The following is a 23,154-nucleotide window of genomic DNA, read 5'->3' as shown; positions in this document are numbered from 1 at the left end:
TATATTTAGCTAAATTAATACCTCTCCTTAAAAAGGCAGAAACAAGTATAAAGCATATGTGGTATTAATATGGCTATACTTATTTTTTTCTTTTTAAAGCAGATGATTATTGGAGGGCTACAAACCCCTCCCCCCCATCATGGCATCACAACAGGGCACCAACAGAAGGAATTTAAAATATTACTATTATTATTATTTAAGAGTTTTTTTAAAAAAATGTCAAAAACAATCAGAAGGAGCACTGGCAATTATCAAGATTCTCTTAAGATACAGCCTTCTAAGTCTTGTTAAGTTAAAGGCACAATGGCAAGAAAAAGACCAAGTGATTGCTTTGGAGAGAGTAGAGTGAAGCAGTGGGTTAAGAATTTGCTGCAGTACACCTCATTGCTAGGCCTTTGTTTTGTCGAGGCGTCAGGGTCGTTTTCCTGTAAACATGCCGCAGTACAATGGCCCAGTGAAAGGATTCATTCAGATCTGTAAAGTGAGATCAGGGCTTATTCTGGAGCGAGAAGCAAAGGAGTGCATCATCCCCCCTCATGCTTCATTTGGTCCAGCCACTCGCCATGACACAAGGCTATTATACTGGCAACTGTTGAGTTTCAGTTAGCTGTGCATGAACAAAGTGGCTCTCAAAGAACCATGGGATAAAAATATAAATGTGTCTTAAAGCCGACAAGTAGAGCAGATTCAAAAGGTTCAGCCCTTAACAGTAAGATTCATCTCACTGTCTTCAACGAACCAAATAACAGCACAACAGGGATTTTAATCACAATACCTAAGGATTCCTAAAGTCAAAAAACCAAAAGTGAACTGGATGGGAACCCATCAACATTTCCATCTTTTACTTTAAAGTAGCAACAGGAGGCTCTGAACTTTTTGCAACGCTGGTGTTGGAGAAGGAGGAGTTCCCACTTGATTAATTTATGATTGCTCATTGAATTCAATGGGGCTTATATCTCTGTCAATGAGATTAAGATTCTACTCTAAATCACATATCTATCTAAAAGTACTAAAACTCAACAACGGGAGGTGGTGGAAGATACAGGTTCTGTTAATTACAGCTTGCAGAAACAAATCTGGAGCACTTTGCTTTTAAGTAAAAAATGAAAATATCGGGGAGATGTAGCCATGTATAGCTCTGCTCTTAAATTCACTGCACACTGGCTGCTTTGCCTGTGGTAGGTCTACATGCAGATCACAAGGCAGAGCTGTCATGTCCAAGGAGCTGCAAGCTCAAAGCAGCCTAGTTCACAGCACTGAGGTGAACCAGATGCAAAACTGGCTGGATCTATTAGCGCATGGGATGAACTGGATACAAGATAAACATTACAAAAATATTGTGGTCATGTGGCTTGTTAGATTGAAGTAATTGCATGAAAAAAATATAGAGAAAAAGAAGAGGAGCATGGGATAGGGTTACTGTTGACTCCTTTTAGCTTGGAATGAAGTTAAAAGCTCAGTAGCGAAATGTATCTTACCATTGGGGCAGAAGTCCAGAGGTCTGGCAGGATGAGTTAGAGCCTTTCAGGGTTCCATTATTCTGTGTTGTTTGAGCAACCTTAAAAGCAGCAGCAATTTTCCTAATAATAATAATAATAATAATAATAATAATAATAATTTTGTTGTAAGCTGCAATCCTTAATATGCTTTTATGTAGTCAGCCTTATTGAACGCAACAGGACTTATTTCTGAGAAAACATGCATTGAGTTGCCCCTTTTCATATGAAAAACACAATAGGCAAAAGGTAATAAAAATACCAATAGTTTGTTTTCATTTTATAACTGCTGGAAATGTAGCAGACAGAGCAGCTCATTGTTGCTGCTGGAAATGAAAAACAAACCATCATAATATTGCCAAGGAAAAGTGCGTGCCTGATCCTTGGCAGCTGCAAAAATAGCCTCATACTTCAGAAATAGTGGCCAAAAAATGAAGAGGCAAGAAGGTATTGGATTGCAAACACTGCAAAGTATTATTGATCCCTTTTATACTACCTGTCATAGGAAAAGTTAAAAGCAACATGCAGCTGCTAATGCCATCAAATTAGAAGTTTTGTACACAGGGATGAACCCTCCTTAAGTTTTTTCATGTACCTAATTACTTATCTTCTTGGTAGTAACAAGGGAAGCAGCATTACTTAGAATCCTACCAGCTTGAGTGCATTGGAGCTCAGCTTTCTGAGAAAAAAGCCAGTCTGGATTGAACTTGTACACACTGATATTTGGGTCATTCATTTACATGCCAGCTTCAAAGTGTGTTTGAAATTTCATCTTGCCATATGTTATATAACTAAAGCACAACTTACCTCACTATGTTTCGTTTCCCAAGATATCTGAAATTTTGGAAGCAAACCCTGAAAGAAAGAAAAAGTAAGGCTCTGATAGTTTTTGTTTGATAGTACAGGGATGGTCAGGCACTCACCGGAGCATAAAGTCAAAAGTTTGAACAGCAACAGGGCATGCACACCTTCTTCCTTGCATGTGTCCATCCCCTAAGTCTCCAACTTTCTTCATACTGTTCAGAGAAGGTCTTGTAGGGGTGAGGAACCTTGGTTTAACAGGGTCCCCGATTGCACAAACAATTCTACTTATGTTCAAGTGAGTGCAAGGAGAAGCCCTCTCCTCTGCAGGCTTTGCCTCTGGAATATGGTAAAGGTTGGGAACTGAGTGGGGTGCGCCATGTGCATTGGGAGAGGGGGTTGTGTGCATGCCCTCCCCACCACACTTTCAGCATTTGCATGTTCAGGTGAGTGCCTAAACACATCTTATATAACAATGCTATATTTGCAAAACACACACAGTTAACGTTCCAGCATACACACACTTTACATTGAACCATTTTTTTTCTCTTGCCACGAGTATGGCACTGCAGCAAGACCAAGCTTGCATAACCATATCTAGCTTACAAGACTTACAAACCACATTTAAGTTCAGGTTTTCCATGCCTTTGGAAGCAGACAGGCCAGGAAAAGGGTTGCATTGGGAGTCGTGATTCACATCCAATTCTGAGCAGAAGTCATTGGACTACACCTCCCATCATCCTGTATCATTGGCCAAACTGAATGGGCTGATGGGAGTTTGAGTTCAACAATATCTGGAGGGCCAAAGTTCTTCATTTCTGCTCTAGAGGTTAAACTAGTTTGGCTCTTTTGACAGGGCTGAGGATTCCTGAACAAGACAGAACTGACAGTGTAATAATTTCTCTATCATTTCTGTGGTAGTTTTATAAAGAAGTGGGCACCTTCTGTGCCAAATTTAAACTTTTCTATTCCACCAGACCTATGCAGGCAATTAAGAACACATCCTTCCACAATGGTTAATTGATGTCTGCTTTTTATGGTTTTATTGTATGGTCTTATGTTTCCATTGCTGGAAACTGCTTTGATATTTTTAAAATGATACAGGGGTATACAAATATTTCCATAAATTAATAACTGAGCACATCCACATCTTTCACCTTCAGGTAGCTGGCTCTGTGTATAGCAAACTATAGATATCATGTGCATAGTGCTGAGGACAGCAGAATCCTAGGCATGTCTACTCAGAAGTAAATTGAATGGGACTCACTTTGAGGAATGCATGCATAGGATCATCACCTAAGAGATATTAGGAGATTCTGAGCCCTTTCATTGCATGTGATCTATAGTGAGGCTGACATAGGGAGCAAATAATTTTCATTTGTTTCACAACAGAAAGAAGGGGAAGGAATTTGTCCCATGATGGGTCAGGAATGCATATGATGAAAACATTTTCTGTTCTCTATATATGGAAGACCATAACACACCATGATTTAGGCACAGATGTTATTAGAAGAGGTTTGAGATTCACAGGTTTCCTAGGTATATGGGTGGGGAGAGGGAACAATATTTCAAAAGGCCAGCAAAGATTGGAAATAATTGGCCTTTAACAGTTCAAAAACAACGCATATGTGGATCTGAGGCTTAGAATTTTCAAAATGTCAGTAAAACCCAGTATTTACACCTTGCTTCGTTCTATTTGAGTCACTGCCAATGACAGCCTTAGAAGGACAAACCTCAGATGAGCTTACTCTAAAATGCTGAAAAAGTCTGTTATCTCTGTGAATGGGGCTCTCTGCCAGTAGGAGATCAATGTATCTGGAAAGAGACATAAAAAATATGAATCTATTATTTGCCCACAATTAAAGAGCTGACTCAAAGCATTAAGAACATAAGAAGAACCGTGCTGGATCAGAGCACAGGCCCAGCTAGTCCAGGACCCTGTTCCCATAGTGGCCAACCAGATTCCTATAGGAAGTCTGTAAACAAGAGCATAGGAACACAGGAAGCTGCCTTATACCAAGTCAGATCATTGGTCCATCTAGCTCAGTATCGTCTACACCGATTGGCAGTGGCTCTCCAGGGTTTCAGACAGGAGTCTCTCCCTGCCGAGCTGGAGATGCTGGGAATTAAACCTGAGATCCTCTGCATGCAAGGCAGATGATGCGCCATTGAGCTACAGCCCCTTCCAAAGGCCAGTTGGTACACTACCATTCTCACAGCCTTGTGAGGTAAGCCCAGGGGGAGGAGCTATGTAGGATACAAATGAAGCTGAGGACATGAATGCAGCAGAACGCTTCCCACTTGTCAGTCCTAGAAACTGGTATTCAGAGGCATATTGCTCCAGCTCTGGAGGTTGAACATAGTCTTCATGGCAGGTAGCCATGACAGCGTTATGCTCCATATATTTATATAATTCCCATTTTAAGTCATCCATGTCGGTCACTGCTCCATTGCGTGGGAATGAATTCCATGGTTTAACTATGCGCTGTGTGAAGAAATAATTTCTTCTTCCCATGCAACATTCAGGTTTATTTGAAGCAAGGGAAACCTGACTCTATCTGCTTTCCCCCCACACCATGTGTAACTTTATACAGTGGTACCTTGGGTTACAGACGCTTCAGGTTACAGACACTTCAGGTTACAGACTCTGCTAACCCAGAAATAGTACCTCAGGTTAAGAACTTTGCTTCAGGATGAGAACAGAAATCACACAATGGCGGCACAGGGGGCCCTATTAGCTAAAGTGGTGCTTCAGGTTAAGAACAGTTTCAGATTAAGAATGGACCTCCAGAACGAATTAAGTTCTTAACCCGAGGTACCACTGTACACTGCTACCATGTCCCCTTTTATTTACTTTCCCAAATGAAGCTTGAAACATTTTTTTTGTGAGTGCTTGCACTCTGGTTTCCTCACCTTCTGAAATTGTTTTCATAATGTGAAGGAAACACATCAGGAGACTTCTCGTTTCAGCCTGATCTAGTTTGTCAAACCGAAGAGCTGACCCAATCAGGGATAATGGCCTCACAATCTGTTAGGAGTGAAATACAAAGGATCTTTGTAGTGACTTGGAGGCCTTCAGATTCTGAAAATGGTTTCCAACCATTCACACGCATGCGTACCTTTTCACAGGTTTCTGTCGCCTCACTGTTCTTTTCATTTGTGCTTGGGTTAGAGTCGAGACTTGCTAAGGAGCCTCTGGAGTCAGCATGGTTTGCTGCAGAAATAGCTACTGATGAAAAAGCTGGAAACAAAACCCACAACGAACATGCTAAAATGATGTTTATGGACACAAAAATTAGGCAGAAGAATGAAAACTCAAAGTGTAGGGTGGAAAAATGACACAGTTGTGGAACACAATGTTGCTCAATTAATGAAGACACTGATGGCCATGGGTCTGAGTGTATGAAACACTGTTGACAAAGGATGATAAATATACAGGGATATTTGTGCTGTTGTTATTGATGATGTTAGGTACATTCTGAGACACAATGGACCAAAGATCACTGAAATGAAGAATTTTATTACGCACAATTAGTATTGTATACAGATATAAGTACATACATCGAACAGTCTTTCTATTATATCATTTGGGCCAGGAGTTAATTTTATTTATTATTACTTATTTTAAACACTTGTATCCCGCCTTTGGAAGGTCTCTGACAGGACAAGGAGTTAATGATGCCCATGTTTCTGAGCTCAGCCGACCTCTGCTGTTGACTTGTGTTGGGGTGTTTTGCCACTCTTCATGTTCCTGCTGTAGCTGTGGAAAGTGTGGTGGATTGAATTCCTGATGGTGACTGCCAGCATTGAGCCTAAAAACAGAGTGCTGAAGGCCAGCTATGAATCTTCTGGATTCTATGCTGATCCATTAGGTCCATTGCCCACATGGGACCAATCTGGGCCCTTCAACTGCACTGACCTAGAGCTGGCACAGGAAATTTTTTTGAGAAGAAACACTCTCCAACCTCCCACCCTGACCAGCATAAGCCAGTAAGGCTTCAGATGTGCTGGTAAATCTGTCACTCCTCCTGTGTACAATTTATAATTATGTACTATTCTAATTATTTGCTTTACAAAAATAAGTAGAGAACAATGTGACCTGTTCAAAGTTCTTTTATTTTGGGCACCAATTTTTACAGTCCTAACTACAAAGCAGGGGAAAGTGAAATAAACTGATTAACTCCTCTTCCCTGGAATTATGGGAGAAAGGAATATTTAAGAATATACATACATTTAGGAAGCATGGAGAAATCCCAAAGGGATCCATCTTTCTTAAACCAAGAACGGGCTGGGCTCATGTTTGATATCATTAACAGAAGGAATAAGATAAAGTCTGGTGTGAGAGTGCTATAGCTGTACAAACTGAAAAACTAACTCAGGCATTATTTGGATGACGAAAATATATAATCTGAAGTTTTCTTGTCTTGCATGTTAGGGAAATAATCAGAGTTTAAAAACTGGTAACAAGCCTCATGGTAGAGCAATCTGCCCCATCTGCTTTCGTACCTGCTATAGAGTTAAGAACATCTTTGGAAAAAGAGGTATCTACAGAGTTTGCATGTTTCATTGCTGCCTGACTCTGAAATCCACCAGTAGTACTCAAATCATCTCTGGATCCCTGGATTTCAATGAGAACAAGGGAACAAATTTAGTCACTCATATCATCAGCTTTCGAAAACAGCCTGTTAATTTGATAGTTATATAATTACATTGCTACTGGAATGGTTTTCTGGCATGATGTTAAAAATAAAAACAACCCAGCATCTGCTGATTAATGCCAAGGAGAGCTTATAATCACTACCAAGTTAATCTTTCATATTTCTGTCTACATATTTTTCCTGTGTGCTCAAATCAAATTCAGATAAAGCCCTATTTGTGTGCTACTTGTATCTACATATGCATGTAGTGCAAGGAGAGGAACCTTCTGCTGCCTTTACTTCTAAGGCAAGTGTATTGGTTGACATGAACCCTGTACATCAAGTCAGCCAATCTGAATACACTCAGTGGTTGCCAGTGGCAGAGCAAGGTCAGGTGGTACCAGGTGTGGAAAATTTCTTGTCCCCGCCACATTGAAATTATTATTATTATTTTTTGCCTGCAACAATGGTTTGACTGAAAGAAAGCTGGTTGGCAGACCATTTCAGCAGAGGGAAGCCTGCATGCGTCAAAGCCACAGCATCTCTCACAGATGTTGACTGCCGCACAGCAGCATTTGAGGTGGCACCCACATTGCGATGCCTCTGGTAGTTGCTTCCCCTGAAAGTTGCTAGGTCAGGTGGGTTGTCTCCCAGAGCATAAGAAGTTGGGAGTCACTGTACAGGGCTAAGGAGAGCGGGAGCAGCACAGCATTTCATATGGTTTTGCTATGGAGGCTCTTCCAAACAAGAAATCTATTAGTTAGAACACTAAGCTACTATAGTCACATGAGTGGACCATGTGAATGAAGGCTTGAATTGGTCCTTAGTTGTGTTATAGTAACTCTTCCTCTTGTCCTTCATCATCATTATTATTTTTTAATAGCCACAGTCACCTCTCAGGGTTTTAGAACAATAGCTGGATAATCCAGATACTACTGTAATATAGCTGAGAAGCCTGTTTAGACAGGGCAATGTACAGGCTTCTATATAATGTACGGTTAATTAATCCATAAGGGCTAACACAAGTCTGTTGAGGGCCCTCGAGGTAGATATATGAGTGTGTAACTCATTTAAGGGCCTTCAGCCTAGTGAATTTGGGTCAATTGTTGATAAATTAACCTAATTATTCACCCAGCAAAGGCAGACCTGAAAACAGAAAGGTCTGTATGAAAACGTAACAAAAATGACTCAAAATGAATTTGTGGAACAGAAGCTCACTCTTGTTTACCTGATTGGACGTATTTATGTTGAATGGAAAGAGGTCCTTCATATATATCCTTGGCATGTTGTCTAAAAGCATGCCGTACAAGGGCATATACAGGTTTGCTATCTTTGACTGTTTCTCCTGGGGGGAAAAATGAAATTCAAAGAGAAAGGCTCACTGCAGGCGGCTGACTGGTAGATTTCAAAAGCACACAGGAATATGCAAGTAAGGCAAAAATTTACCAGGTCGGCATATCGATCATCAAAGGAATGTTTCGCCATGAGGTTTTTTAGTACTGCCAAGGCCATGTGCCTAATATCCTGATCTTCCTGGAGCGCAAACCCAACCTCTCGCAGAAGTAATCCAATTAAGAAATGCTTTCGGCAAAACTCATTTGTCACAGTATACTCTGGAATATCTTGAAGAGAACAGGCAAGAGGTTCATTGCATATTATTAAAGTTATACATGTCCAAGAAATAGATATGCCAGCAAGAGTCTAGTACTATTATCAGCCATTGCTATTATCCAGTTAACTTTTTTTTAAAAAAACTCATTATATTTTCACAAAGCTCTTTCGATTGAACCAGTTATTTTTCAAAGGTTCCTAAGGCAATAAAATATGAGCTATCTTTGCAAACATTTCTGTCAGGTATGGTTGGTGGATATTAGTCTCATCCAAGATCTCATAATATGGAAAACATCCAAACTGACTCCCAACTATCAACATTTGCAAATGCTTGGCTTCAGGTAATGTTGTAGCTAATTTCAGAAGTGCTATGAATGGGATTTTAGACCTCTTAGTGTGTTCATCCATTAATTGATGGTCATGGAAGGAATAAAACACTTCACTTCCTACCTGATGCATGAAACTGCTGTGTTGTTTCTGATGGTGTTGCTGGATCTTAAATGATTTTGCAGAAATAGAAGGGGAGGGGAAAGACAACAGTTACATTTTTATACAATGAGCTTACTTAGGAAATGCAAAATGGGCACATTGATCCTTCATATAATTAGATTAAGCATCAAAGTTCCATTGATTTCCCTAGGGCTTATTTCCATGTAAGTGTCTTTAGGATTAAAAAAGTTTGTTTTCCTTTAAAAGAAATAATAAATAAATAAGGAAGTTCTTACCTGGTATGTCTGCAGATCTCATAGGCAGGCACAGAGGAATGAAGTGTTCATGGTTGCATACTTCTTGAAGAAAGTCAAATTTATACTGGAACAAAATCTGAAATGTTACAACAGCGATTGTTTTGCACTCAGTATTGGAGATTTACACTTGCATTACATAGGTCACACAGAAAAGAGGAAACCAGTGGTCTATCGTGTAAAGCAAAACTAGGTTTGGTTTTGCTATTTCACTGCAATTTATTTTGGATCCTTAAATATATTTTATTTCATATGAGCATTAAATTGTACTGAATAAGAGGATACCCTTTGGGAGAGGGCAGGATATACTATGTAATAAATGTGAAAATAATTCCCATATGTTGCATTTGTGTTTGGACTATCTATGACCCATGGGAAAAGGACTGTGTAAGCACTTCCTATTTACTCAAGAAGCAAGGGAATGTAGAACAGATATGGATACTGCACAGTTTGCTGGAGTAGAGCCTTTCAGTATTTCCCTTATAAATAAGCTTTCAACAAAGGGTGTATTTCGAGAGAAAATGCAGTATGCAGAGTGCCCTGCTGATGTAGGCATCCTTTTTACTGCACATCCATGATGATTTGTGCACATGATTGTGTCAGAGCAGTCACATGTGATCCCGCTTTGAATACTGTTTGTGTCTGCAAATGCTTTGGGTTGGTCTCATTTTTGTTGCCCCTCTGGATAGCAAAAATGTGGTAGAATCAGGGAAGCACCACAGAACCAACTGAAATAGAATAATTCCACCACTGATGCATTGTTACTGGGCCAGAATGCACCCTCAATAAAATAACAGTCTGGAGGGGTATGAAGTCTTGGGGTGTGTAGTAAGACTGGGTATAGCTTTAGGGGCTGCACTGTATAAATAAATGTTGCATAACTGCTTCCACTTATGCTTTGGTAAAGCTTTGATTATAAATGCAACAGAAAAGTCGTATCTTGAAGAGACCAACACTCTCTTCATATTAATCCTGATGTTAGGATTGTCCTACTTGCGTGTAGGACCCTGGCAGAGACACATGCCTGACTGGCATGTTCTCTCCCTCCTGGTTGGTCGTTCGGGAGCTTCAAAAGCTTTCTCCAGCCCGAATATCACAGCGACTGATGCCAAGAGGCGTTAGCACGCTTACGGATCCTGCGGAGTGTTAGCAGTAGACTCAGTAATACAGCATTTTGGCCAATCTACTTTATTTACATATAATATACTCGGAGAATTCTGACTTAGCTCCTTCCTCTTTCTCATCAGACAGCAAAGCGAAAGAACAAAGGACAATAGTCCCACATCATGGAACACTGTAATCCCAAACATCCTGTCTCCGTCACTTCCCACTAAGTGGAATGAAAACATACACCGTCATGTGACATAAAACAATCCCATGACTGCAAGCCTGGAGCAAGAATCCTAACACCTGATTCTTTCAGGTGCTGAAGAACTGGGCTGCACACACACATGATTTATCTTACCTTGTGGTCACCTGGTCCAAACATGCTTATATAGCTGTTGATCATCTTAAATACAAATCCACGGTCCATGAATGTGAAACAACGCTAAGAATAAAAATTGAGCTATTTTAATCATTCACCCTGGAAAGGGATTATATTAGCAGAAGAAAGGAAACAAAGCACCAATTTTATTATCATCCAGTCAAACAATAAATTGACTGTGGACCATATCTGGTCTTGGGGACCAAATATTTGTCAGCAGTTTTCAGCTCAACAAGGAAGTCACCTTGTGTAAATGGCACTAAGAGATGAAGAGTCACAGTAATGTGGGTTCTTTTTTTGCGGGGAGGGGAAGCCAATGTAAGGCATTGTCTAGAAGCCTAACTATAGGTTTGACAAGCATGGATTCAATCCCAGCCCCCCATATATCCCTGGACTGACATTATGCCATGAAAAAAATAAATTAAGCTTTTGACATGTCACTAGAAATATACTTTCTCTGCAACCTGTGATTTGCTAGAACTAGTGTCAGTGAAAACCAGGTGTCTGGTTCTATAAAGGGCTATAAATACAAACTGTAAGGTAGTATGATAAAGTTGCATAGTATGCTAAATTAGCATGAGCTTCTCCACATGGGAGTGTAGCTGCACAGCTTCCAGGTTCTGACTGTTCCAAGCTGAAGGCAAACAACATAGTGCTGCTTACCAGGTGCCCAGAAACATTTAAATGTATGACATAAGACTTTTATCATGTAGTGTAACACATTATGTTGTGTCAGCAACATGTAGAAAATCCACACTGTTTGTAGTGGCTTTATGGATGTTGCAAAACAGGGCTGGGGAACCTCCAGATGCTGCTGGACTACAACTCCCATCATGCCTAACCATTGGCTGGCCTGGCCAGGGAATTGGAGTCCAATAACCTCTGCATCCCTGCTGTAAAATGTAGATCAGACCATACCAAGGCTAAGTAAAGGCTATTTGCGGTAAAAGCATCTTACCTTCAGAAACCTGCCAATGCTGTGATTTGCATTCCTTGTTTCTTCAAGAGCATCTCTGTGTTTCCAAACAACATGATCTGAAATCACCATGATGAGCGTATCCAGCTCATTTTGGAATGATTCTGGAAATCTCTGAGTGCGAGGCATCTGAACAGACAGCAGATGACTTCTTTAGAATACAAATTTAACCCTGCCACCACTCAAAGTTCCCCAGTGATTCTCCCCAGCCCACAAAACCCAACAAAGCCGCAACTTTCAAAGCTATCAATATGAGCACTCTATAGGAGAATTTGATGGTATTACTCATGAATAGGTTGTTAGGCAGAGTGGCCCACCTGTGAAGCCAGCTGAGACAACTGCCTCAGGTGGCAGGATCTCAATGTAGATCTCATGTAGGTTCAGAACCATGTATTGGAAGGGAGGAAGAGGTAATTATATCAGTTTTGCATAGGAACCTACTTATGGTAAGACAAACCATTGATCCATCTAACTCGGCACTGTCTATTTTGACTGAGCAGCAGCTCTCCAATCAAAGAAAGGGAGGGGGGTCCTCCAGAAGGATGGTTGCATCTGTGAACCTCCCGATGTTGTTCAACTACTAGCTATTGATTGTAACAATTAAACATTGATTTTATTTGAGTTCCTATACGTCCTACCAGCATGGCCAACTGTGAGGGATTATGGATGTTGTAGTACATCTGGAAGTCCCACACATGCTTCAAAATTACATTTGATGCGCCATGAGAGCACAAAAATGTACAATGCTACCTTATATTGAGTCAGACCATCTAATCCAACACTGTCTACACTGATGAGCAGAAGCTCTCTCTGAGATCTCAGGCAGAGGTCTCGCTTAAGAGGTCACTCTAAAGTGGTGATACTGGGGATTAAACTGGGAACCTCCAGCATACAGAGTACATGCACTACCACTGAGTTATTGTCCTTCCAGTACCTAGAGTGCAGCCATTATATTATTAACTTGTGAGAAGCGACAGTCTATGCACTAACTCACACATCTTTGGATCCTGGCAAATGCTACTTTTTAAGGGGAAGGGAGGGAAGGAAGGGGATATTAATGGGTTTTTGTTTTTTTTACTTAGCTTATTTCTGGGAGGGAAAAAACTATGCTTAAGAAAGTGTTTACCTGACAGCCTAATGAAATATAATTGGGACTGTGGAGTAATCACAGCCTTGGCTCTGCCAGACGGAACAAGATAAGGATTATGTCATGCACACGCTGTGCAATTATCTCTCCGAAACAGCAGATGTGTCGCTGTTGCCTCATTTCTCTGCCAGATACACATTTGATTCTGCTGAATGTTTGTCTCTGAGTCGAGCTATGCATTTTCTTAGCTGCATAGCTCTACCTTTAACTTCATGGTTTGAATAGAGGTGTTTAATACAAATTATCTGCAGGTGTGTGTGTGTGTGTGTATGCGTGTGTGTGTGTGTGTGTGTGAGAGAGAGAGAGAGAGAGAGAGAGAGAATGGACATATGCCAAAGTATCTTTTTATGCTCAGGGATGTTTTTGTTCAAGTAAGGTATTTTAAATGTGTGTCTGTGTAAAGATTGATATCTGCTTATTCATAATGGAGAGAAGCACACAGTCTTACCTGTATTCTCTTTGTATCCACCAAATGCTGAGCCATTGATTTTAAGATAATTGCGAAAAAGAACCAGGAGTGCTATTAAAATTGAAAAAAGAGAGAGCAGTAAGTTATCACAATGACAACAATGCTCATTTCTTTGTTTTCCTTGTTCACCCTTACTTTATAGTTTCCTTCCTAAAATCAGAATGATCTCTGTAATTTAGCTGAGGCATGAACAGAAGTTTTACAAACACACACACACATTTGGATTTTCAATGGTCCAAATATTCCACATATTGCCATCTTGTTTCCAGAAGTTGCTGGCAAGATTGTGAACACTGTGAGAAAACTGACTTGCTCTTCTATAATCAGGGATCTAATTTAATTCCCAGTTTGTATATGTGTGAATACAGAAGGAATGTACTATAATTTCATTAAAAACAACAACCCACCAATAAGTTAATAGTTGTCCATAGAGCATATAGCACTCATTTAATTAATAACCAAAACTGAATGATCAATGTGGTGTGAACTTTCAGACTTCAGGGTGATTTCTAGATTAGAGTAGGGCAACAACTGAATCTAATGGGTGCCTTGCACTTGTAAAATATGTTGTGCAAACCCCAGTACAACTGTTCCTATTACTAGGTAACAGTTAAGCTTGTGCACTACAGCTTGTGCAATGTAACTCTCAAACTTCATGTGCAAATGCCACGTTGGATCTCATTCCATATCTCCATGTACTTTAAATGCTGACACCCCAGTCAAGAATCCCATATTAACTTCTATGGGCACCCAGTTGGGAAGATCTGTTTATGCAAATGGCTCTGTTCACTTCATTGGAATGGATAACCCAACAAACACAAATGAAGTGAAGCACTCTCTGGTGTATGGAGCAGTAAAAAGCCAACAACACACAAAAAAGGAGCATGAAGAAAATGGTAAATCTATGCAAACCTTTCTAGAACTTGTAGCTTTGGAAAAGGAGAAAGATTCACCTTTAAAACATGTTTCACTGTTCTTTGTTCATTTGACTTCAACAGACCGGTCATATTCTTGGCCAGCTCCTCGTGAACTGTTCTTTCTTCAAATGACTTGGTCTTGAATACATACTAAATATATATATAATAAAAATAATAATAAAAACATCATCCACATACACAGAGGAATAGTTGGCAGTGAGAAGGCTGGTCTCCCAAGATTCAGTGTAACATTCCTATTTGCTTTAAATGATTGACATCTGACAGAAGTAACAGATGTGTCACAGTGGTCTTTATATTTAAAGCAGAATTTATTGCACTGATTTCTCATTTCTGCTTTCTCAAGCAAAATGTAAGGAAGAAGCGTATCAATTCAGAGTCCTCAGGTTCAGGAGGAGTTGTGTGCTTTCTAGATACAGTGGTACCTTGGTTTATGAACTTAATCCGTTCCGGAAATCTGTTCTTAAACCGAAACCGTTCTTAAACTGAGGCGCGCTTTCCCTAATGAGGCCTCCCACCGCCAGTACCCTTCTACCATTCGGATTTCATTCTTAGACCAAGGTAAAGTTCTCAAACCGGGACACTACTTCCGGTTTTGCGGAGTTTATAAATCGAATCGTTCTTAAACCAGACTGTTCTTAAACCGAGGTACCACTGTATATAAATAAACGCAGGGATAGGAATTATGTATGAATGCTTGAGGCCATGGTGATAATCAGAATCTCCATATCTTTTTGTTTATCAAACCGCAGAAATCCTGGATTGCTGTTCATAGCATAAACACTTCAGGCTGAAGAGCTGGAAGCTTCTTTTGAGACAGGAAAGTGCTCAACACTGTTTTTCCTTAAGTCCTTCTACCTTTGGCATTGGAAATACTGTTTTTATGGACTGAGCTACGTGCAATGTGGTTGTTTCGGATCATGTACCGGTATTTCCCAACATTATTTTCTAACAGCAATTCTCTCTGTTCTAATGTAGATTTGGAGCTGTGAGGGATCTTAACTGCTTCCCTCCATGGCAAGTCCCCAGTGCAAATTGCCTCCCACCACTTAATGAAGATAAAATTGTGTGGGTACTCTGTGACTAAAAGTGGCTTCATGAGGACAACTTGTCTCTTGCAACTGGAGTAGGGAGTTTTCCAAAAAGTACCAAGATTAAGGTTTGGCACCGCTCAGAGTAATCTAAATACAGTTGATTAATTCATCGAATAACCATTACTGTACAAGCATAATGAATCACTAAATATTGTCCAGCTATTTAAGAGTTTTTAATGCAAATACATGTAATGTTGGTGTCTGGGCTATGATGTAATTAAAAAGAAGTGAAATCCTTCACAAGTCTGCTCAGCAGTAAGTCTTGCTGAGTTTAATGAGGATTACTCTCAGGTATAGCTGAATTTGGGAGAAAGGTCCTTTGAACTCAGTGGGTTTCCTTCCTGGGTAGACATGTACTGTGAATATGGATGCATACACACTATATATTTACAACACATTGTGTAGGCAATTAAATGTTGAACACATACATTTAAATATTAAAGCATCAATCCTGGCAGCACAAAATCATCAACAGATGCAATTACCTTGCACATGCACCATTCTTTAGCAATAAACTCTCCTTACTGGCCAATCTGGAAATGTATGGAATGTGGTAACTCACACATTTAATGTTTTTTTCTGAAATATGGAACCAGCCATTCAACCAATGCTGCTCTGAGCATATTAAGTCAGAGAATACTTTTAGCAACAACTAATTAAACACTTACACATTCCCCAGTCATTTACACCTGAACCATACACTACATCTCAGCTTTCCATCACCGTCAGTCCAGGCATAATTTGGCTAATGGAATGTGACTTGTACAAGGAATTATGTACTGTGTATGTTGTGAAACAGCATTAAGCTTAACTGATCTTGAAATTGTTCCCTAATAAACCTTTCATCACACACTCTTCATAGGTTGGAACTTGATGCTATAGGAGATGCAAGGCTACAGTCTGAAAGAACAGAGTCCTATAGCAATTATGTGAAATCTTTGGCCCTCCAAATATTGCTGAACTACAACACCCATCATCCCCGACCATTGGTGACACTTGCTGGGGCTGATGGAAGTTGTAGTTCAGCACTATCTGGAGGGCCAAAGTTCCCACACACCTGGCCTATAGCATCTCTTTCTTTCCTGATTTATATAGGGATAATGTATATTTTGATATTGTCATGCAGAGCAATGGTGCCATGTTTTGTGACAAATATCTGAAGAAGGGGAAAGGGCAATAATTCATTTGCAGCAGATGCTGACCTGCTGCCAAAGTCCAAATCATAGAACAGCAGCAGCAGCGACAACAATTATTTGCAAACACTTCTGAGTGTTCAAAAAACTTCACATACATTGGCTGCATTTGCAAATTATGGTAAATATAAAGCATGGCTTATCATACACGAGTGTGATCGTTTCATTCTTCCCCTCTTCTCCCACAAACCCTGGCTTAGCATTACATCCAAACCAGGTATTGTGATTTCTTTCACTCCAGCAAATCACAAGTAAGGCAGGAGCAAACCTTGGATATAGATCATGGTTTGTTGGGGGCGAAACAAACCATGATCTCTGGTATGGCCATGATGCTAGCCAAGGGCTGTGGCTTGTTTCCTCCTTTTGTGAGTGGGGTTCATCATGACATATGAACTGGGCTGCTATCTTGTCTGAATCCTTACAACAGCACTGTGAGGTGTATTAATATCCCTATGCAGCAGCTGGAGAATTTAGACTGAGAGGGAGTAGCTTGTTAAAGGCCACATAGTGATTTTATGTCAGAGGTAAAATTCAAGGTGCCTGATTCACAGCTCATTCTCTTAGCTACAACTGCAGAATAGCCCTTGACATTCTTCAGAATGTTTGTTAATTATAGGGTTGCTTCTTTCTTTTGCAAGGTAGTTTTTCTAACCATTGCCCAATTTTTTTCCTAGCCAGTGCTATATTAAATCCCGTGGAAGCCCCAGGGCCCCTAGGCAGTCAAAATCTCTCCCCTCACCCATGTGCGTGCTCTAGTGGTATAACAGTGAAATAAGAAAGCTTGATTGTAATGTTCTTTCAAGATCAAGTCAATATTATTTTGATCCATTGTTGTGGGGCCCCTAAAAGGCGTGGGGCCTATAGCCCAGTGCCTTCTCTGCCTATTTGATAATCTGGCACTGTTTCTAGCAATAAGTTCTTAAACCCTGGCTAAAAAACAACAACAAGCATACAGAATGAATACTAGTTTATTCCGTTCGCCAAAATTATTCACGTAATCCACACTTGTATGCTGTATCCAATTACAATTTGAACATAAGAAAGGTGTTTAATTTCCTTTATCACACCCACTTTATTATTTTACTCATCATAGGTGTAAGCTTTCTTTACGCCAAAATTCAGCAGTGTAATACTCAGAGAACCAAATGAAAAAAGTGTTTCTTGTTTTGTTCTCACAAAAATGTATAACTACTGTAGATTCAATTTATTTTTTGTTAGGCCTCTTCTACACACAAAATCTAGCAGTAAAGGATTTATATCCCAAGACTTAATATTTCTGATGGCATATCTGCCTGAGATAACTGCAAATCTTCATGATCTGTGACAATATATGGATGCAGAACTCAGTAAATCTCACCCTAATACAGACATGGACTGATAACCGTAATTCTTAGCTTTAGGTCATCGCTGTCCTAAAGTGTTTCGACTACTGTACACTCATATCCTAATAGCGAGGATGAACACGTTCACTTTTTGTTTCAAGGATGAACTGCATGAATGAAATAGCTATCACATATCAAACACCACAGTTAGACCTTTCATATCACCTCAAACACAATGCTTTACAATGGAAGCAGTTCACACATTCCCTTTAAAAACATTCGGCAGAAAATCACTGAGCAATGATTCTGAAGCTATGTACATGCACATGTGAATCAGACCTAAATTCACTAGTTTATTCTTTTAATAAATTTATGTACCACTTATTCTCTAGAAATCCTCTAAGTGGCTGGACTAATACGGTGCAACTCCAAGCCAGAGGTGAAGGCTGGCACCAACTGCTCTCTAAATTTTCTTATTCCTTTGTTCACTGAAACACAGAATTTTCTAAACTGCTGCTTTTGAACTAGTTTGTATGAGGTTTGCCAGTGTCTGTGAGTTGATTCACACTATTTATTTTTTTCTTACTTCAAGGAATTTTTGTTGTGATAAGTGTACAGTAGAGATTCTCATATGGAAACATTTCATGTGAATGTGTTCAATATGATCCAGTTCTGTTCTTTCTAACCTGGTGCCTCCAGATGATATGGATTTGATCTCCATTCAGCCCCAGGCTTCAAGGCCATGCTGGCTGGGTTTCATGGGAGATGCAGGGATCCTGGTTGGAGTAAGCTGTTCTAGGTCTTTGCCATCCCTTCAAGAGACTGCAAAGTCAGATTTGTCTGGGGATAGGCATGTTGGCAGGCAACAGTTGGAACTTATTTGTAAATCAAGCTGTTATTTCTTATTGCTACTGGAGAAGATCACATGGTTCATTATTATCTATTGAGCTGCAGTTCTGTATTGTAAAGGTAAAGGACCCCTGGATGATTAAGTCCAGTGAAAGGTGACTATGGGGTTGTGGCGCTCATCCTGCTTTCAGGCCGAGGGAGCTGGCGTTTGTCCGCAGACATATTTCCGGGTCATGTGGCCAGCATGACTTAAACGCTTCTGGTGCAACGGAACACCGTGACAGAAACCAGAGCGTACAGAAACGCTGTTTACCTTCCTGCCGGAGTGGTACCTATTTATCTACTTGCACTGGCATGCTTTTGAACTGCTAGGTTGGCAGGAGCTGGGACAGAGCAACGGGAGCTCACCCCATCGCGGGGATTCGAACTGCTGACCTTCTGATTGGCAAGTCCAAGAGGCTCAGTGGTTTAGACCACAGCGCCACCTGCGTCCCTGTATTGTAAGCAGCACATAAAGTGGTACATATCAATTCAGAAATCCATAAACTGGAAGATGTGTTACAGATCTAGGAACTGCACATAACTCCATGGATGCCAGGCAGTCCGTATAACCTGCCCAGGAGGTGTGTGGCACCATTCATACCACAAAAGCTACCACAGACGTATCAAAATCTTCAAAAGCAGGGGGGTCCATGGATTGGCTTTTGAAAAAATAGGGTGTTCGCAGTACTTAGCTAATTGGGAACCACTTAGCTGCCTGAACTCCTATGCACATGTCTGATGATGCATGATTTCTATCTGCCCCAAGGGTGGTATTGGTAAAAAGACTGCATGTAAGTGTACTGAATGTGCATAGAGCTCTATGTATGTACATGCAAAAAAGTATCACTTCCCCATCCACCGAAGATGCATCAGCTGGGGGATATTCTTTCTCCTTTCAGGAAGTTAGTCTAATCGAGGTCTGCAGCAGGGACTTCTAAGTGGTTGCACTGAATTTCTGTACACAAGGATATGCTTTTAAGGTACTTGGTGCCAGCTTCCTAAATATCCCGGCAAGTTCAATGACAGTTTTGAGTGAGGAGTGAATGGAGAAGGGGCATAACAAGCAGTGCAGACTCACGATAATGTGCAAAGAATCATGCTGGAAGATTAAAAATATTTAACATACCATAAGCAGGTACAAAAGCACTGTAATTTGGACAAATAAAAAAAAAAGTTTCTTAAGAAAATAATGGGGGAAAAAATAAGGAAATATTACGGCACAAGCAATTTCAAAGCACACAGAAAAGCATCGTTATTAAAATTGACCACCGAAGCCAATTTGACCATTTGTCAATTCCTTGTAAGAGGAGCAATTGATGAAATCATCACAGTTAGCTAATAAAGGAAGATAACACACCTCTTACAACAACGTAAAATGCTACTTGCCATCAGAAAGGAAACCTGAGATAGGTATGTAATGTAACAGAGATGATCAAAAAGTGAGTTAAATGCTCTTACCTTTACGTATGTTTGGATACAGTGGTCTAATTGTTCTTCATGGAACTTGGCAACAATATCAGTAAGCACCCTGTAAAGTTAAATTATTGAATGATCATGAAGATACACCTTTTCCCTTGGAGTTGTTTGACATTCAGCATGGAACACAAGAAAATTGAATTAATTAAGGCAAAGATTTTCAATCTTTTTGAGTCTATGGCTCCCTTAACTGACTACATTCTTTCTGTGGGGCTCAGGAGCCCAGTTATGTCACCCCTTGCCTGCAGAGCTGGCCGCCTCTCGCCCTTTTTCAAACACCCTTTCTTGTTGAGTGTTCCCTCAGCCTCCTCTCCTCTCTTCTTGGGAGTCCTCATGGCAGAGGAGGGAAGGAAGGAAGGAAGGAAGGAAGGAAGGAAGGAAGGAAGGAAGGAAGACAGAGGCCAGCACTGCCCGTGGCACCCCTGACCATCATTCAAGGAACACCAGGGTGCCATGCATAGCTGTCAACCTTCCCTTTTTTTTTGCGGGAAATTCCCTTATTCCAGCGCCGTTTCCCACTGCTTCCAGCTGCTATCCTGGATTGTTAGATATCCCGTAGACTGTCCCTGGTTAACTCGGTTAACTTGGGTTCTAGAAGCCAACAGCTGACATAGGAGATTCTAGGGGCTTGCATTGCTACCTGCTTTGGGAGCACTGATGCACAGGATAACTTCAGGATAAATGCTTTGCTCCATATTTGCTTTTTAATGTTTATTTTTAGTCAGCAGTACTGTGCTACAGGGACCAATGGTCTGACTGCATATAAGGCAGCTTCCTACCTTCAAAGCCTATAAAAATTCTAATACAGAGATTTTAATAAAGGTATCATAAAACTCCAGTGCCGTTCTGCCTATGAAATTAAGGCAGTTAGTTCTGGAACGGAAGAAGAAAAATCCAGCATTTTTCATTGAATTAAATATGGAAGCACTACTTTCAACAAAAATTCATTCTGGACTTCACAGTCTACTCTGGAGTTTGGGCATAATGAAATGGACCCAACCTTACATATATCAAAAACATATTGGATTATTTAGCAAAGTTGTGGCCAAGCAAAACTCTGCTTGGTGATTTTAGTGAAAGTGAACTGAAAACTTCATCAAGACATTACAAAGGCAAAAATAAACACACAGATAATCAAGAGATGTGTCATGCGGAAGTGCATTCTAAATACAGTCTTAGTTATTCTGCCCATCCCTTCCCATAAATGTGACCACTTTGGTGTAGATGACAGAATCACAGAAAATTGCCTCTACCCCTCCCAAAAAAACTGCATATACAGATGTTTTCAAACATGAATGCCATTTTTAAAGTTAAGACGGCATTCCCAATTTCGGTGTAAGTGACTAGAGGTTGTCTGGCACCTGCTGGGAAGGTTGTAGCTGTTTTACATAGAGAAGGTCCCAGATTCTACCCCAGAATCTCCAGGTACAGCTGGAAGAGACCCCCACTTGAGAGTCACTGCCAGTTAGTGTGGACAATACAATACTGGGCTAGAGGGACTAAGGCAACTTCCTATGTTCCCAGTACACACGGCAAACATGAAACAAATACAATGGAAAATAAACCTGGTCACAGCAGTTGTAATCTCATCCTCTTTATTCTGTACAAGCACCCAGAAGAGCTGGTTCAGAATCACAGGCAGAAAATTCACGATGACATGGATCCTCTCAATTTTAAGCAAATTCTGATTAAGAAACAAAAATACATGTAAAGACAGGCAGATTCTCTGCTGCTTTGTGACAACTGCACATTAATGTAATTTCATCAAAGTAGAGTTATATTTTGCCGTAGAAACAGTTGTACCCAAAATCACCTGTGATTTAAACTGTATTTTAAATAGGTATGCAAAGATAAAGCCAGAGCAATATAGCTATTCAGGTGTTGAACATGGAACAGGAAGATGTGGTGTGGATTTATGCACGTCCAATGGAGCTGCCTGGGTGCCACTGATCTGATAACACTTTCTCAACTTAACCAGCTTTAAGTGTCTATTTCTGAAATCTTCTATCCTTGCATGGTTAGCCAACAATGACAGAGTTAAGAAAAGATAAAATACAGTGACCCAGTGTATGCCATTGTGAGCTTCTTGGACAAAGGGAAGTGTGAAAAATGAATTAATATCAAGATTAATGGAGAATTTTCTCTGTAGTAGCTTGCTGTTTTCTAAACCTTAAGGCAGTCTTCACCAACCTGCTGCCCTTCAGAGGTTTTGGGCTACAACTCCCATCAGCTCCAGGCAGTACATGCTGGCTGGGGCTGATGGGAGTTGTAGTTCAAAACCTCTGAAAGGCTGTACATTGGTGAAGGCTGCCTTACGAAATCTCAAGAGAAGCCTTAGTGCCAGCAAATTGCTAAAGACTGAGCTGTGGAAAATTGACCACAAAGGGAGGAGTGTAGTTAATGACCACATTTACTCATCCTGTTACTTCCTCTATATGTTGCAGCTGTTTGAATGAGGAAAACCCCCAAAAGAATGACATAATGCTTCAGATTTAGCTTTTAAAGTGGCTAAATTTAATTTTGGGAAATGCTCTTGAATGAAAATGTGCAAATGGCTGTTCCAAGAGCATCACGGATCACAAACTGCAATATGCACATTTACCTCATGACAAAAGTGACATCAGAAATAGTGATGGACAGAGAGTTATGAGCTAGTTTTAAAGGGGTAATTTGATCATCTGTAAATAAGACAATTATTGTTCAAAAAAACAGTGAACCTAAACTTGGTGTCCTAGGACAAGCTGCAGTGATTCCTCCAACTTTCAGGACTTTAAAAGGGGATTATACACATTCAGGGAGAATAAAAGAATGCCTGGTCATGATAAATGACATCAAAACTATCAGTGATGGCTATATACTAACCCCACCCCCTGATCA

The 23,154-nt window shown here is 40.3% G+C and overlaps 1 protein-coding gene across 13 annotated transcripts in view; it reads right to left on the bottom strand.

Annotated features, from left to right (window-relative positions):
* The window catches only part of DOCK10 (dedicator of cytokinesis 10), a 189,021-nt gene that overhangs the window by 26,807 nt on the left and 139,060 nt on the right, over positions 1 to 23,154 (bottom strand). For 12 of the 13 annotated variants that reach the window (XM_081006834.1, XM_081006840.1, XM_081006841.1 and 9 more), the window contains 16 exons: positions 21,843 to 21,961; positions 20,260 to 20,329; positions 14,320 to 14,433; positions 13,346 to 13,417; positions 11,733 to 11,879; positions 10,754 to 10,837; positions 9,271 to 9,367; positions 8,996 to 9,040; positions 8,381 to 8,556; positions 8,163 to 8,279; positions 6,804 to 6,915; positions 5,417 to 5,538; positions 5,211 to 5,325; positions 4,046 to 4,112; positions 2,304 to 2,351; positions 1,479 to 1,580 (listed from right to left, as the gene is read on the bottom strand). In XM_081006834.1, coding sequence (XP_080862960.1) covers positions 1,479 to 1,580; positions 2,304 to 2,351; positions 4,046 to 4,112; positions 5,211 to 5,325; positions 5,417 to 5,538; positions 6,804 to 6,915; positions 8,163 to 8,279; positions 8,381 to 8,556; positions 8,996 to 9,040; positions 9,271 to 9,367; positions 10,754 to 10,837; positions 11,733 to 11,879; positions 13,346 to 13,417; positions 14,320 to 14,433; positions 20,260 to 20,329; positions 21,843 to 21,961 — 1,607 coding nt within the window. The remainder of the gene's footprint in view (positions 1 to 1,478; positions 1,581 to 2,303; positions 2,352 to 4,045; positions 4,113 to 5,210; positions 5,326 to 5,416; positions 5,539 to 6,803; positions 6,916 to 8,162; positions 8,280 to 8,380; positions 8,557 to 8,995; positions 9,041 to 9,270; positions 9,368 to 10,753; positions 10,838 to 11,732; positions 11,880 to 13,345; positions 13,418 to 14,319; positions 14,434 to 20,259; positions 20,330 to 21,842; positions 21,962 to 23,154) is intronic. The other variant, XM_081006839.1, reaches the window with a different exon arrangement.

The sequence above is a fragment of the Podarcis pityusensis genome (genome assembly GCF_964106645.2).
Source record: "Podarcis pityusensis genome assembly, chromosome: 5".
Classification (NCBI taxonomy): Eukaryota; Metazoa; Chordata; class Lepidosauria; order Squamata; family Lacertidae; genus Podarcis; species Podarcis pityusensis.
This window is presented reverse-complemented; position numbering and strand designations above follow the sequence as displayed.